This window comes from Jaculus jaculus, chromosome 4, assembly GCF_020740685.1.
Source record: "Jaculus jaculus isolate mJacJac1 chromosome 4, mJacJac1.mat.Y.cur, whole genome shotgun sequence".
In the NCBI taxonomy this organism is placed as follows: Eukaryota; Metazoa; Chordata; class Mammalia; order Rodentia; family Dipodidae; genus Jaculus; species Jaculus jaculus.
Genome location: NC_059105.1, coordinates 11,415,149 through 11,428,578, shown reverse-complemented (window position 1 = coordinate 11,428,578; position 13,430 = coordinate 11,415,149). Strand labels below are relative to the sequence as shown.

The 13,430-nt window shown below is 43.0% G+C and overlaps 1 protein-coding gene across 2 annotated transcripts in view; it reads right to left on the bottom strand.

Moving 5' to 3' along the window:
* The window catches only part of Epha4 (EPH receptor A4), a 155,738-nt gene that overhangs the window by 74,412 nt on the left and 67,896 nt on the right, over positions 1-13,430 (bottom strand). For both annotated transcript variants that reach the window (XM_004662890.2, XM_004662889.2), the window contains exon 4: positions 7,132-7,287. In XM_004662890.2, the coding sequence (XP_004662947.1) occupies positions 7,132-7,287 (156 nt within the window). The remainder of the gene's footprint in view (positions 1-7,131; positions 7,288-13,430) is intronic.

The window sequence follows — 13,430 nt, the reverse complement described above, 5'->3', positions numbered from 1 at the left end:
TTATATACATGTATAAATTGTTGAAAATAGCAATTAAAGTGAAAACATTCAATGAGCTCTTTATGATATATCATCACACTTTTTAAAAATTTTGTAAGTGAACAGACAGCACATGATCAGCCTGGAAGCTACGGAGTACCTTCCCAGCAGCTCATCTGCTGGGTGACTTTGCACCTGTATCTTTCATTGCCTTCATGGAAGAGTCTCACACTCGCTTCCCTAGAAATACTTTCTCCTACGTATCATTAAAAATGGCAATTGCTAAGGAAGAAACAAGGATATACTCCACTCATTGCGTTCTACGACCTTGAACTTCGGAGCAAGCAGTGTGGGAACTGGAATGGGATGAAGTCGACACTGGCATCATCGGCATGTCTCGCTTTGCGGTGATCAGTGTTTACAGTCCAGGGACAGTTACATCAGCCACACTGTCAACTGACTAACGAGCAGTGGGGCCATATGTTCCCCAGCTGAAACCCAACCACATAATCGGGCAATGGGGAGTCTCAGCTCCCACTGGGGTTGTCTCCCTAGCAAGTGGCATGTAGGATAAGGCTACACCGTTACACTGCAAATTTGATGTATGACGTGAAGTAAGAAATTCGCCTGGAAACCTTGGAACTTAGGAGTTTTCGTACACATACAGTCACACAAGTGACTGATTGCATGGGTGGTAAAATGGTGACACAACATGTAATGGATAGTCTGAAAATCTCATTAAGAACAGTTGGAGCACTTTTGTTCTCACTCTTCTACCAACTTGTCCATTCCTACGGCATTTCTACCACCCTGACCTGTTCCATGCAGCATATGCCTCTGCAATCATTATATGATTAGCTGCTTCCAATTCTAAAGAGAGTGAGAGAGAGAAAGATATACGCTTTCAGATGGGGAAAAATATAGTTTACTTGAAACTGAAGGCTGTCTTTTATCCTATGGTTTATACATCAAAGCCTCGCTCTAGACATCCCTCCCCAAATCCCTTAGCCAGCCTGCTAAGCATGTAAATCTTTTGGGGGAGATAACTGAACTGAATGTCAGGGGCACCTTCAAGAGCTTGTTTGAAAATGGATGTGAGATTCCCAAAATTAAAGCACTTAAAAAAAAAAAAAGAAAGAAAGAAAGAAAGAAAAAGAAGAGTCTCTCTTCTCCTGACCTTGGAAGCAAGTAAGGACGATGTTATTTTAATTTGCATTCAAATTTTATCAACACAGTCACACAGCACCAGTGGGATCGACACTGGGTTTCCACTGAAGATTGCCCATCGTTTCATTATGGCTCATTATGTTGATAACTGTCAGGAAGCATTAGAAACTAGGGCTCTGAGTAATAGAACTGAAATGGTAATTTTAAAACAATACACTTTCTAGAGGAAATACAGCAGCGCGCTAAATTCAATTAGAAGAGGAGAATGTGAAGACCAAGTAAGTGATGTTTGCTGTTTGGACCTTTGCTGTTTCAATTTCTTGATAACCAAAAGCTGCAGAAAGCTTTATCAAATCAGGACCTTTCCTCACAGATCTGAGTAAATTTGCCTCATTAACTTTTCCAATACAAATTGTCTTAAAAGCTGAAATTTTGGGATAGTTTAGGCCACTAAGTATCAATCAATCAGTCTTTGTTTGGCATGGCTTGGGAATTATTCAAGGCTGGTTACTCAGAGACAGATCTGGGAAGGCCCTTCAAGTCGGCTGTGGGACGTCATAATCTCCCTTTTCCACAGTGCCCCTGGTCACAAAGCACAAGTAAGTTTCATCAAACAAGTTCAAAAGAGCAGAAGCACAAAGACAGATTGCCCATTGAAAAACACAGAAAACCTCTCTCTGAGAATGCCACTAAGCAAAGGTGGAAAACTAACATAGAGGAAATATATTATAAGATACAATATTTCATCTATGAATCCAATTACCACGTTAATAATGCACTTTTCTAAAACATTTTGAAATGCAGTAGGAAATTGAAAAGTTACCTTAAGCATAATAATAGGCTCAACCTCCTAGTGGGGAAATTGCAATCACTGACCAGCAACTGAAGGAGTAAGGCATTCCAAACCCTTCCTGCCCCTCTAGGCCGAGCCCTCTCAACCCTGACTGCCTGTCTGCACGCCAGGAGGAGGTCAAGGGGAAATGGATGATGTGGGAAGAGGAAGGAACTTGGAACCTGCAGCTGAAAGACATGAATTTTATTAATAGAAAGTTATATCTCAGTCTGGCATGATGGTGGGCAACTGTGATCCCAGCACTTGTGAGGTAGAGGCATGATGATCAAGAGTTCAACACCATTCTTGGCTACAAAGCAAGTTTGAGGCCAACCTGGACTGTATGAGACCCTGTCTCAAACAAACAAAACAACAAGAAAATGTCATATCAAAAGTCTAGCTAAAAATAGAAATCATTAATTCAAAGTTCCTTCCTTAGTTTTGATGGCCTGTGTGTGTGTGTGTGTGTGTGTGTGCATGCACACATGTGTGCACAAGTCACCTTGTCTTTCCTACCGGCAATGTTGCTAGAAAACCCTGATGCTATAATCTTGACCCACACACGCATGCAGAGGAAGCACCTGTGCTTCTACTGGTTTAAACCACTGGCACTGGAAGAAAAGAATCTGAGCCAGGAGATGCAAAACCGCAACGATTCCCACTGAGGGCACTGGCCTGTGTGACCCCCAAACACAGTCTGGACGTTCTTCAGAAGGGAGTCACATGGAAGTATTTGTTTTCTATTGAGGATGTGTGTCCCAGCATTCTTGAAATATCTTTCTAGAGCTGCCACTGAGCTAAACGGAGCAGAAAGTTACGGGCACGAAGAAGAGAATGTTACTCCAGGAGATCTAAGTCCTGGCTGCACTAACAATGGTCTGTTCACATACCAGCATCGGTGCGATGGGAATTCCGCAATGCAGAATCTCAGGCCTGACCTCCACCCTACAAATCCCTAATGGTTTCACGTGATTTCTTCCCACATTGACATTTAAGCTCTGTTCTGGCCCGACCTGTTGACACTCATCGGACACACCAGCTGCTTGCAGCTACTTGGGAGCACGAGGCAGGAGGATTGCAAATCGGAGATCAGCTTAGGTAATTGAACAAGACTCTGTCTCAAATAAAATTTTAAAAAGAAACTGCTGGATATGGCTCAGTGGTAGAGCTCTTGCTTAGAATATGCATGACCCTGGGTCCAATTCCCAAAACTGGGAGAAGAAAATAAAAAATGAAGCACTGAATTCCTCTTCTTCTGAACAGGTGCATAGGGTATTTTCTTGAAATTATTCAGATGGTGCTTGTGTTAAACATCTTAGTTCATCTCACTGCACTGCTTCATGTTTGCATAACCAAAGGCTCCATTAAAACTCTTCCTAAAAGGAAAGTTTATTTAGTATTAAATTTTCCAGCATGTGGATGGTGTGAACTTCTTAGCATCTCCTACTAAATTAGCCGACACTACTTGCATTCACCTGGTCTAATGGTTCTCCAAGTGAACAAAAACCTGATTTTACAAGCCAGTGGAGCAGGGTCTCGCTCTGGCTAGAAGAATGAGTCTCGAAGAGTGTGTTTTATTTCTTCATTAGTGTGCCGTCACAGTGAGCGATCGCTAAATGCAGGGCTGCATAAGAATGCTGGGGTTAAAGACAGCATAATGAACAAAGAAGGGGCCTGATTATCATGGCTGTCAGCACAAGGGAATTGGGTTTGTCACCTGGCTTAACCAACTGGTAAGAACTGATTAGGGGCTGGAATCAGTTTGAAAGGATCGCCGATGTTTATGTTTCTTTCCATCCTCACATCTTGTCAAGAGAATCTGATAGAGCTGGGGGTGGGGAGAACTGGCCTGTGGGATATCAGCACAAGAGCCTCTTTGAGAAATCCCCACTGTCTCTTCCATTGAAATGTCCACTACAAGAACTTGCTGCAGAGTTCAACATCTATGGCCACATGACGCTACCTAGTGAGATCTGCTGCGACTCCACACGGCTGCTCAGCCTCTGAACTATAAAAGGAGTTACATGAGAAGCCGAATGTTAAATTTGATGTCTGCAACTTCTTTTGTAAATTGTCACATATAACTAGTGACTGCCCAGATGGGCAATGATTGCACGTCAACCATTTTCAACAGAAAAGGACAAATGTAGAGGAAGAGCTATGAGTGAGGATTCAGTCTAATTCTTCTACCTAATCAACTACCTATTAGTACAGTCCCATAACGTCCCACCTACCCTTCTCAAAGGAGAACTTTCAAGACTTACATAGGGATTTTTTTTAGATTTTTATTTAGTTTTTTTTTTTTTTTTAAGTTGTGTGTGTATGTACACATTCAGTGAGGGCTTTTTGCTGCTGCAAATGAACACCAGACTTTTTGCATCTAGCTTACTTGGGCGGTTTGGGAATTGAACCTGGTTCCACATGCTTTGCAAGCAAGCACCTGCTGAGCCATCTTCTCGGCCCCGGTAGTTATTATTTTAAAGTTAAAACAATACCTAACTGTACAGTAGAACTAATGTACAGACTTTTGGGAAACACTGACGTTTGAATCATAGCCTTAGTAATTCTGGGGTACACTGTGACCACTGTGTAATTTAATTATGTAGTCAGGCACAAATCCCGGCTAGAGACAGTGAGGTGTATTAGACACCTGCTGTGGAGGTGGCTTGAGATAAAAGAAGAGACTAAACACTTACTAGATCCCTACCATTTTCCAAACTTCTGTGGATTTTTTCTTAATTATTTCCGAAAACAGCCCCACTCTCTGCCCCTGACCTAGAGAATCAGAATCCATTTCTTAGGCAAGGTAACTGGTGCTGGAGGGCCATAAAACACTCTCAATGCCCAGAGGCTTAGTTAGTGGTAGAGTGGGGTGAGGGGCTGGCTGGCTGGAGAGTCTTGGATGATCATGTGCACTGTTGGCTGGGCACTGGAGCTTGGGGGACAAGTCCACTTGACATAGTGACCATTAGTACAGGCACTAGGCCTCAGAACAGAGAAGACACAAGTGTCCAAAGCAGGAGAAAGGACCACCTCCTGCTCTGGTGGAACATCCCATCCTGGACGTTTTAATCACAACTCACAAAGCTATAATTACTCCTCCATTAATCTTGTTGTAAAAAAATAAATAGAAAGGCAGGAATAATCACATCATTTTTCAAATTTTTTCTTCCATTTGTAGTAATTTGTTTTCTTTTGCATAGTCAGCATAAGCCTAACAATTTATTCTTATAGAAATACAAATTTCCAAGCGCTCAAGTATGCATCATCATGACACTTCTAGCCAACAGTCCAGGTTAATGGGCACGTGGCAATATTTGGAGGTCTCTAAACTCCTAAGCGGCAAGGGGTAATTATTATACTGGCACATGGCTCATCAGAATGCTAAAACCTAGTCAGAATCATGAGACTATAAAAATCACAGAATTGGAAATGCTATTTATAACACAGTGAAGGCCCATTGTCCCAAGGAGGCTCTCTGTCAAAGTACCTGGGCTGACTACATGCATAGATTGAGGGTAATCATCAAAATATCTTCTCTTAAGTTTGCCATTGTGTCCTAAATCCCCACCACTGCAGAGCAGTTCCTGGTGGGTAAGGGAAGAAGGAGATAGTTTATTTCTAAACAAATTATTAACAAAAACATAAACAAAACTACTTAGGAAAAGTTCTGGGTTTGATGGGGCCATGGAGATGGTACAGCAGTCAAAGGCACTGGCAGGCAAAGCCCAGTGGCCTGGGGTCCGATTCTGCAGTACCCATGTAAATCCAGATGCACAGAGTGCTAAAAGCATCTGGAGTTTTGTTTTGGCAGAAGTTCCTGTTACATCCATTCATTGTCTCTTGCCTGACTGACTCTTTCTCATTTAAATAAATATATAAATAAATATTTTTTTTAAAGTTCAGGATTTGAGCAGCTCAAACAAAGCCATATAAAGAATCAACTCAGTTTATGGCAGGAATAAAAGAATGTGGAAAAGAGAACCTTCTTACTATAATCCCACCTAAGGCCTGCCCTCTGAACCACTTAACTCCAGAAGCTTATCCCAAATAAACTAAAATCCAATGCCTTCTGAGCATGCACACAAAACCTTAAGGGGGAAATTCTACACTGACCACATGTGATAGGTTGAAAGCAAAACTTACTAAAAAAAAATATGAAAATTTCCATCCAGTAATGAGAAAAATAAATATACAAAACAAATGAATTTCATGTTTATACTTGGGTCTCATTCCAAATGATAACTTTGTTTGTATGCAAATACTTCAAAAATCTCCCTAACTCCTAAATCTAAAGCTTTTCAGAAAAAGGGCCTTTATAATGTTCTGTTACTAACTCTATTTTGCTGATGTGGAAACTGAGGCTTTGCAAGCTAAGCAGTTACTCAGCTAGTAAACAGTGAGCTGGAGAATAACCCCAAAACTTGTGGAAGACCTGTGATACACTAATACAAAAAAAAAAAAAAAAAAAAAAGGCTAAAATGCCCCAGGGCCCTCCATTCCCTTCTTTGTCAAAGTCACAGCCATTAGCAAAGTATGTCATGCCCAGATATTCACAGAAGGACAGGTAGCACCTGGGAACATCGTTCAAGCATGAGAAGAGGTTTCTTCATTCTCCTGCATACCAAGCTTGCCAGCCTCATCCACTCATTAGCCTAGCATTTATGAAGTGCCTCACATGAAATAAGCTTTTATTAGGGTTCTGGCCTAAGTGTTATGAATACAAAACTATGGAGAAAGAAGGAAGAGGTGTAATGACAGCTCAAGCGTGACCTCAGTGCACACGAGATGTCTCCTTGCAGACTGAACCCACATTCCCCTACCCTGTCCTCTCTACCTGTTTCTCCTAAGGCTGACAAGCACCCCTGAGACCTCTATGAATTTCAACTTCTGCTCTAATTATACTGTCAAGCAACCCTGAATACTCAATCCCTGGCCCACAATGTAGTTTGTCGGTAGCTGTGCATTTTGATGGCAACCAGAAACAGTGGAAAAGCTCTTTTATTCTCCCCTGCTTTGACTGAAAAGGAATGTGTGCTTGATATCTAACTTGCCCTCTGCATGGTCATCGTGGGAGGAGACTCGCGGGACCCTGCTAGGATGTAATGAAATCTTCTGGCAACACAGAAACAGGAGGCAAGCAGCAAACTTACGGGTGCAGGGCATGGAGGCGGCGTCGTTGTCAGCTCGGAAAAAGCCTCGGTCACAGGTGCACGAGGTGGCTCCTTCCCAGACAGAGTAACTGTGAGGTGGACACTTGGCACAGGTGGCATCCGTGGAGAGAGCCTTGTAGTATCCAATTTTGCAAGCTTCAGGGAAAGAGAGAAACAAACACGTCTGTGAACCACTATGGGGACAGTGAAGCAAGTTGTAAAAACACTTCCCAGATGCAGGAAAAGGGAAAGAGGTTTGGCTGACCATGGGGATCATGTGGCTGCAATCCACACAAATCAATGCAAAATACTGACTTGAAGGACCATTAGCATTCCTGGTTAGATGATGAGAAGCCCTTATACAACATTGTCTTAAAACTGGCTGCAGGGGCAGGGGAAGGAGGAGGGGGAGAGAGATGGCTTAGCGGTTAAGGCTATTGCCTGTGAAGCTCAAGGACCCAGGTTCGATTCTCCAGGTACCACGTAAGCCAGATGCACATGATGACACATGCATCTGGAGTTCGTTGGCAGTGGCTACAGACCCTGACATCCTATTCTCTCTCCTTCTCTCTCTCTTTCCTCTCTCTTTTTCTAATCAATAAATAATTAAAAATAAATCTTAAAAGAAATGGTTGGGCATGATGGCACACACCCTTAATCCCAGCACTCGGGAGGCAGAGGTAAAAGGATTGCCATGAGTTCAAGGCCACTCTGAGACTCCATAATGAATTCCAGGTCAGCCTGGGCTAGAGTGAGACCCTACCTCGGGAAAAAAAAAAAAAAAAAAAAAAGGTGTGGGGCTGGTGAGATTTCTCAGTGGTTGAAGGCACTTGCTTACAAAGCTTGTTGGCCCAGGTTCAATTCCCAAGCCACCCACGTAAGACATATGCAAAAACGAGTGCATCCATCTGGAATCTGTAGGCAGTGGCAAGAAACCCTGGTGTACCTATGCATGCTCTCTCGCTAATAAATAAATGTATTTAAAAAAAGAAAAAAAAATTGGTAGTATCTCTCGGAGTCAACTACCCATTGTATGCATTATCTTGTTTCATCCTTACAGCAACCATTTACTATATACACTTAGAAATGAGGAACCAGCTTTGAGCCGATAATGGCTTGAGTAAGGCCGTGTATCTGGGAAATGTCATCCCCAAACTCTGACCTCAAGCATCCTGTCCCCAAAACCTGGGCTTCATCCACGTGCTTGGCAGTTGGAGTGCCTAGTCCTTAACCAATCAGCTGGAAATGTGCCCAAGTGTTAACCAGAACAACAACAAAAAGTATTGGTCAATGATTGCTTCCTCATTGTGGCTAAAGAGAGAAATGAACTAAAAAACCATCAAATGCAACCAAGGACGAAGGAAAATAGATGGAAAGGCCTGAGCATCCATATTTCAGGGCAAAGTGACTTGACTAGAGATTTGCTAACACTATTAATGTTGGTTGCTTATTTATTTAGTTAGACTCTCTCTCTCTCTCTCTCTCTCTCTCTCTCTCTCTCTCTCTCTCTCTCTCTCTCTGTGTGTGTGTGTGTGTGTGTGTGTGTGTGTGTGTGTGTGTGTGTGTGTAGAGTAAATGTGTGTGGATCCGAGGACAACTCCAAGGTGCCTGTGCCCCATGTTCTTTGAAACACAGTCTCTTGCTGTTGCAAATGGAACACCAGACTCAGCTGGTGCGTGAACTTCAGGTTCTCCTGGCTCCATTCCCCATGGTCACAGGTAGTAGATGCAAAATTGGTGCACGGATCTGACTTAATGTGGGTGCTGGGAAATTGAACCTAGGCTGGCAGACTTTGCAAGCAGAACCTTTGATTCCCCATCTCTAACACTGGTTATGTTATGATCAGCATTTTTTCCTATCGATGAAAGGGGGAGGACCAGCAGGTTTGCATGTGCCATGGCACTTGTGCAGAGGTCAGAAGATAACCTCAGCCAGGTATTGATTTATTTTTGCTTTCTACCTTGTCTGAGGCAGGGTCTCTCTTTTATGGCTGCATACACCAGGCCTTCAAGCTCCCAGGATTCGGTCTCTTCTTCCCATCTTTCCATGGGCATAACGGGACTAGAGATGCTACTGGCACAGTGCCCCTCATCCCATGAGCTCTGTGCATGTGAACTCACACAGTCATGCTTGCCCAGCAAGCATGTTAACCACAGAGCTGTCTCCGCAGATGACCACAAATATCCTGTGTTTCCTTTGCCCGCTGTTTTAGCACTACTCCCCAGCCCAGGGACTACAGAGGACACGGGGCATACACTCCTTCCCGCACCTGACAGTGCACGCCCGCCTGAGACCTGCAGAGAACACGGGTCATACACTCCTTCCCGCACCTGACATGGTTTTCCATGACCTCATCTTTATAAACATCACATTGACACTAAGGACTCATTTACTCATGTGGAAAAATTCAATAATGGTGTGAAACCTCTTAATAAAAAATAATTAATAGGACATTATTGCCCCCGTTTTCTCTTTCGTATGGTCTTCATGAAATAAAAACCGTCCAGCACTACCAACTACTAAGTTCAAAGAGGCAAAGACATTGAGAATTAGGTTCTATAATATCAGAGGTTAACAAGGAAAGTGAGTTATCCACAGTTTTCCCAACATGACTCGCTCCCAGCTCTTCCATGTGCCATATCCTTAGAATATGTCAATACTACCAGAAAAATCATCTGGGTGAAGGAAACATTCACCACTTTCCACCAGCCTCCCAGGAAGAGACCTTCCATGGTGCCATTCTGGAAGACTCTTCTGAAAGGACTGGATCAAACATGATTGGCAGAGATGCAGCCAGTCCCCCCACGTCCCATCATTCTGGCCCACAGAGTATCCACAGAGCTTCCCGTTAAAGCCTGTTCCTCCCTGGCATATCCTGTTGGCATTTTCTTCATCATACCCTCATAATGACATGTGGAAAGGGAGTTTAGCACGTGCTCTCTAAGGAACAGATATGTCACGCTTATTAACTACACTTGTTCATGAAATTTCCTTTAACAAGTCAAGACTTTATGATGTGTGGAGCACCAACAATAAAAGTACTTGGAGATCAATCTTCCCCTTATTTGCTTTGCTCTTCCACTGGACCAAGGAGTCCGGGAAAAACAAAATTGCTCCACTGGCTCAATTTATGCATCTCCCAAGTTTGTATGCATCACGGAACTAGATAAGGTTCAACTTACAAGGTGTTGATGGGTCAAGCTTAAGATGGCCCTAGGGTTTCCATGGAAATCAGCAACTGGGGCTTTGGCAGAAAGAAGTACTGAAAGTTAAGTCCCACATCCAACACAAAGAGCCCTTGGACAAGGACATAAACCCCCTGGGTCCCACCTGCCACTCAGTGAATCATAGTCACCAAAAGCAACTTGAAGCAACTCATGTCAGGACTGTCAACAAGGCACAAATTATTTATATATCTTCCAAAAACTTCTCTACTTGCCTGGCTAATTCTTACAGGAGGTGGAAGCCGGGAGAGACTGGCCAATGGCTGTGCAATATGGATACAGCACTTTCAAAAGCTGGCAAGAGTGGTTTGGGGGGGGGGGGGCAATTCCTTTCTCCTCAACTCCAATCTTGCTAGAAATTTCTATTTACAAATTACAACTCAAGTTCATAAAAACCAGGGTGGAAGATGTATCTTATCCAATTCATTCAAGCCCCAAAAACCCATTGTACTTATGCGAATTTATGGAAGAAATGAATTTGCAAGTTTATGTATTTTCCCTCATAGCTGGTATTAATATATTACCAAGAATAAATATACATGAATTCATTTGAACAAAACAGAGCTTTATACCACTTTAGGAAATTGAAAGCTGCTGTTCTTTTAATACAGTGACTATTTTTACTCTTTTCTTCTTTCTTTTACAAACACAAGCAGAAAATACAAAATTGTCCCTGTGTTATTCTCGGCTGCCTTTGCTATGCTTAACACATTCTTTTGTCTTCAACTACATTAAGACCATGTTATTAATATTTTAGGATTCTTAGAAAGGCTCTTCCAAAATATCGTAGTGGTTTTCACACACCCGCAGCCATTTTGCTGCCTGCATTAAAAATGACCTACAAAATTGATAGTTCAGTACATTTCCCTGTTCTGTGTGGTTCACAGCCTTGTAAAACTTGGTGCATGTATGTGTAAGTACATCTTGAATTTATTTGCTTAGTTGCACCTTAAAAATTTCACTATTCCTTTTACTCTAAACAAAATTCCCATGTAAGATGTAACAAACATTGACACGTGTTTATCATTTCCCATCATTCTGTTGGTTGAGAACCATTACACTGCGTTTGAATGCCAATGACTTCATAAGTGAGTCCACCTGGCTTCCCCAAGCAGGCTCTTTCTCCTGCCCTCTTCCCTGAGAAGCTGCCCTGACAGGGTTCCTATGCACAGACTAGGACTTCGCCTCTGACGAGGTTGCTCTGACGAGCTCCGTTCACCATAGTAAAGAGAGCCTTTCCTTTGGCCTTCCTGTCTTTCTTTCTGCTGACCAAAAGCAAATCAGATAGAAGATGAAGAAGAAGAAAAAATCTTTCACCAGCTCACCTGCAACCAGAACAAGATGGATTTTTAAGATTCTTCTTTAAGACAAATGCCACAGAATGCTTAGTTGTAATGACTTAAGTTTTAAAAAAAGTCTTTAAAAAGACTGCAGAGCTCAGTGTGACAGCTCACTCTATGCAATCTCAGCATTTGCGAGAATGAGCCAGAGGAATTGCTTTACATTCCAGGCCAGACGAAACTCTCAAAACAAAACAAAAGAAACTAATATAACATCCACATTTGGGGTGGGGGGGGCATAGATGCAAAGTTCAATGTGTGCACCTAATGCACTGGGCAGCATCGGGGTGGAGGGGTTGGGGACCGAGGTGCTCATTTGCAGTAGCCAGACCAGAACAACTCATGACCCACTCTGCTGCTCGTTAGCCCAGTACCATTGAGCTTGAGCTTGCTGTACACAGTCCTGGAAGACGGAAATAGGAGGATCTAGAGTTCAAGACTAGCCTGGGAAGCCAGCAAGACATGCATGGTCTCTTAAGAACAAGAGAAAACCTATGCGGGCAGTTATGGTCATTTTTCTACATTTGAAAAATTGTGCAAAGATTCCTAATATGTGATTGTTTTCATATTTCATCTTGAAACTAATTTATCTCATAAAACAGCTAATAATAGCAATTGTGGTGACAAATGCCCAGCAGCCATTGAGTATTTGCCATCTTTACAAGCATTATTTGACTTCATTACCACAATAATCCATGTGCTTCAAATACTAACTTGGTTCCTATTTTGTTGATGAAGGAACGAATGGGGATTGAAGTAATCTTTGCTTCAGACATTATATTATTCTGGAACTCTTTGTGCTAAAGTAGAGCTGACCTTCAGCAAAAATCTGACTTGGATTTAAAAGGAGGGGTGGGGAAGTAGAGTGGTCTCAACGTCATTTGTCCCCAAGCCCATCACACTGTTTCTCCGTCACACTGTTTCTCCATCAGCCACACTGTCATCTATTCCCCTGTGTACTTGAAGACCATCTGGAGCTGTGTTGCCCAATAGAGAGACTGCTCAGCACATGGGGCTACTGAGCACACACGACATGTGGCTAGTCCGCAGGAGACCAGCTGAAGAGGTAAAACACCTTGGTCTCCACTCAGCTCCCTCGAAGTAAAATATCCCACTAAAAAATTTAAACTGATGATCTACTGAATGTAATTTTGAATATGGAACTAAAACATCTCATCTTACGTCTTCTGGTAAATGAGATTTTTCAGTGTGACCAATAACAAGTACTTAGGTTGGGCTGTAGAGGTGGCCAGTGGGTCAAAGCACTTGCTGCACAAGCACCAGCCCCTGAGTCGACTCCCCAACATCAACAGAAAAGTCGGGCACGACCTCACGTGAGCGAAGCCCTAGTGCTGAGTGGGGCAGAGACAGGAGAGTCACTGGCACTCTGTCTGGGTCACTGGTGAGCCAGCCTGACTGAAAATCGAGGCTCCAGGTTCAGGGAGAGCCTCTCTGTGTCAGGGAAATAAGAGCAACAGAGAAGGACACCTGGGTGTGTGTCGGGGGGAGGGTGCATGCTTGTTTGCGTATACACATGCCTGTACTACACATGCCAAAACAATGAAAACTATAATTTAAAAAATTCTTAAAATCACTCTTGAGGGCTGGAGAGATGGCTTAGCGGTTAAGCGCTTGCCTGTGAAGTCTAAGAACCCCGGTTCGAGGCTTGGTTCCCCAGATCCCACGTTAGCCAGATGCACAAGGGGGCGCACGCGTCTGGAGTTCGTTTGCAGAG